Here is a 2977-nt window from a genome sequence, read left to right as displayed (position 1 = left end):
AACCCAAAACGTTAACTCTGTTTTTTTCCTTCACAGATGCTGCCAGACCTGCTGAGCTTTTCCAGCAACTTTGTTTTTGTTCCATGTAAATGAGGGCAATGCATTTTATGGAGTCCACTTGGATTCAGCAAGGCTTTTGACAAGATCTTGCACAGCAAAGAAAATTGGCTGATTGGTAGAAAGCAGAGGGTGATAATCGAGGGTGTTTTAGTGATGGGAAGCCTGTATCCAGTGATGTTTCACAGGGATTAGCGTTGGGGCCCTTGCTGTTTGTGGTGTATACAAATTATTCAGACTTGAATGTCGGAGAGTTGATCAGTAAGTTCATGATTGATGTGAAATTGGTTTGTGGTAAATAATGAGTAGAATAGCCTTAGATTACAAGAGTATATAGATGGGCTAGGGAATACATGATGAGTGGGAGGACCTGGGAAGCACTGAGGAACAGAAGGATCTTTGTGTGCATGTCCACCAGTCCCTTAAAGTCAGGTCAGGTAGATAAAGTGGTTAAAAAGGCATACAGGATACTCACTTTTATTAGCCAAAGCATAGAGTTTAAGATCGGGAAGGTTATGCTGGAACTGTATAAAACCTTGGTTAGGCCATAGCTACTATCTTGTGCGCAGTTCTGGAATCCACATTATAGAAGGGATGTTATTGTGCTGGAGATAGTGCAGAGGAGATTTACCAGGATGTTGCCTGGGCTGGATACTTATAGTTATGACAAGGAGCAGGAAGTTTAGAGAGGATATGAGGAAACATTTATTTTCACTCAGATGGTGGTGGGAATTTGGAACTCACTGCCTGTAAAAGTGGTAGAAGCAGAAACCCTCATAACATTTAAGAAGTATTTGAATATGCACTTGCAGTACCAAAGCATACAAGTCTATGGGCCAAGTGCTGGAAAATGGGATTAGAATAGTTAACTGGTTGTTTTTGACCACACAGACTCGATGGGCTGAAGGGCCTTTTTCTGTGCCATAGACCTCTATGACTATAAGCTGATGTATAATTTGTCATGACCCTATTCAGGTAAAGAGTTCAAAAATGAAAGACTGCTCACACTGTAAATGGAGATGTTCTGTTCTTTGTATATATGGTTTTCCCGATTGACAAACATCCAACTTCCAAACGCTTATACTAATGAATGGATAATTTTAAAGACCCAACAGATGCATATTTCCTGTACTTATGAACAGCTCTTTGTGTTCCAACATGTATACAAATCGACTTGCGAATGGACTCCAGAACAGAATCTGTTCACAACCAGGAGCAGGAAAGTCAGCATTTCAGCAGAAACCCTTTGTCAGGACTGGGCTTGGGTTTCGGCCCAAAACATTGACTTTCCTGCTCCTCTGATGCTGTCTGACCTGCTGTGCTTTTCCAGTTTCACACGAATAGACTCTGGCTTCCAGTATCTGCAGTCCTTATTGTCTCCATGTCTCTTCAGGACCAGGGGTTGCCTGTATTCACACACTTTACTGGTAATGTGAACACTGATGCCAGCTTCATGGTCATCATTAGACTCTTAACTTGAGATTTTTATTGAATTCAAATTTCACCATCTGCCATAGTTGCTGTATTAACAGCCCAGTGATAATATCACTATGTCATTGCTGCCCCACATTTAGTGGGATATACTGACATTCTTTCAACATTGTGTATTTCTGGTAAATTTTGTTATGCAGCTAGATAACTGAGGACATAGAAATGTTTAAAATTTGAAACCTCAACATATTTTTACACACCGTATGAAACATTGAATTTCAAGTTATGTTAAATGATGTTGCCCAGTTTTTAACTTTAGACAATTACAATATAACTGAGTAGTCTACATTGGCACAATTACTAATTAGATTCTTCTGGGATAAATACCTTAAATTCCCCTAAGTTCATCTTGATTTTAAAAAAAAATGCACTTTGGATCACTCAATCAAACATTACTTGCACAGACCTAATTGAACCTAGCAGTCTAGCACGTACATTTGCGATTTAAGCATAATTGAAACTTCTTGTTCATGCTGTGATTTCTGTTATTGGGAAATAATGACTGATTTAGAAGACTAAAATTTAGGAGGAAGATGGAAGATCTATAAGCAAATAAACAGCAAAAAGGAAACACAAGCAAAATGATATGGTTGCTGGAAATCTAAGATAAGAAAACATAAAATGTTGGAAATACCCAGCAAATGAAACAATATTTGTCGACAGAGTTAACATTTCAAGTAAAGGTGACAAGTGAGGAAAAAGAACACCTCAGAATTTGGACAAAAGGATGGATAAAGAGGACTGATAATGTTGCAACCTTGTGGAAATAAATTATGTATAAAACATTTAATGGCCATCTTTATTATCTGGAAAAGTAGATTATAGAGTCGTTATATGTGGCTGCATAAACATTTCATGGTGGATTACATGCTATCTCTAGACTGAAGTGCACCTCTATTTTGTCCTCTGGTTATCCTGAATAAGAATAGACTTAGAAAGATTAGAAGACGTTGTGTTCAATATAGTTTACTAGGCTGCCTAGTAAGAATAATGCATCAGGCCGATGGTCATGCGTAAACTGTTTCATGTAACTTGAATGTGGCCCCATTGAACATTTGTGCATAGCAACTAGTTCCAGGCTAATTAGTTCCTACCTCTATGAAAGCAGTATAAAACACTAAGTGTTACATAATCTTACATAATCTGCTGCCCTGTGTGTAGTAACCAGATGAGGTGGCTGGTGACCCCATTAATATTTAAAACAAAGCCTGGAAAATTGGCATCTTGGTTTTGATGAAAGCTAGAACAGTGAAAGTCACTTTTGCTCCATGAGTGCAACTTATCTTTTTATTTATTTACAGCCAAGTGATGGGAATCATGCAGAAGATCATAATAGTCAGAATGAAGAGGATGGTGATGCTCATGAAGAGACCACGTTGATCAAATAATATTCAAAGATTATTTTACAAATCAAATTGCAATTCATTGA

General features: G+C 38.0%; 1 protein-coding gene across 2 annotated transcripts in view; it reads left to right on the top strand.

Moving 5' to 3' along the window:
* LOC109922532 (solute carrier family 22 member 15) overlaps nt 1–2961 on the top strand; it is a 62745-nt gene extending 59784 nt beyond the window's left edge. For both annotated transcript variants that reach the window (XM_048603151.1, XM_020522585.2), the window contains one exon: nt 2850–2961. In XM_048603151.1, coding sequence (XP_048459108.1) covers nt 2850–2936 — 87 coding nt within the window. In that variant the 3' untranslated portion in view covers nt 2937–2961. The remainder of the gene's footprint in view (nt 1–2849) is intronic.
* The last annotated feature ends 16 nt before the right edge of the window (nt 2962–2977 follow it).

Source organism: Rhincodon typus, chromosome 11 (assembly GCF_021869965.1).
Source record: "Rhincodon typus isolate 14 chromosome 11, sRhiTyp1.1, whole genome shotgun sequence".
NCBI classification, from domain to species: Eukaryota; Metazoa; Chordata; class Chondrichthyes; order Orectolobiformes; family Rhincodontidae; genus Rhincodon; species Rhincodon typus.
This window is presented reverse-complemented; position numbering and strand designations above follow the sequence as displayed.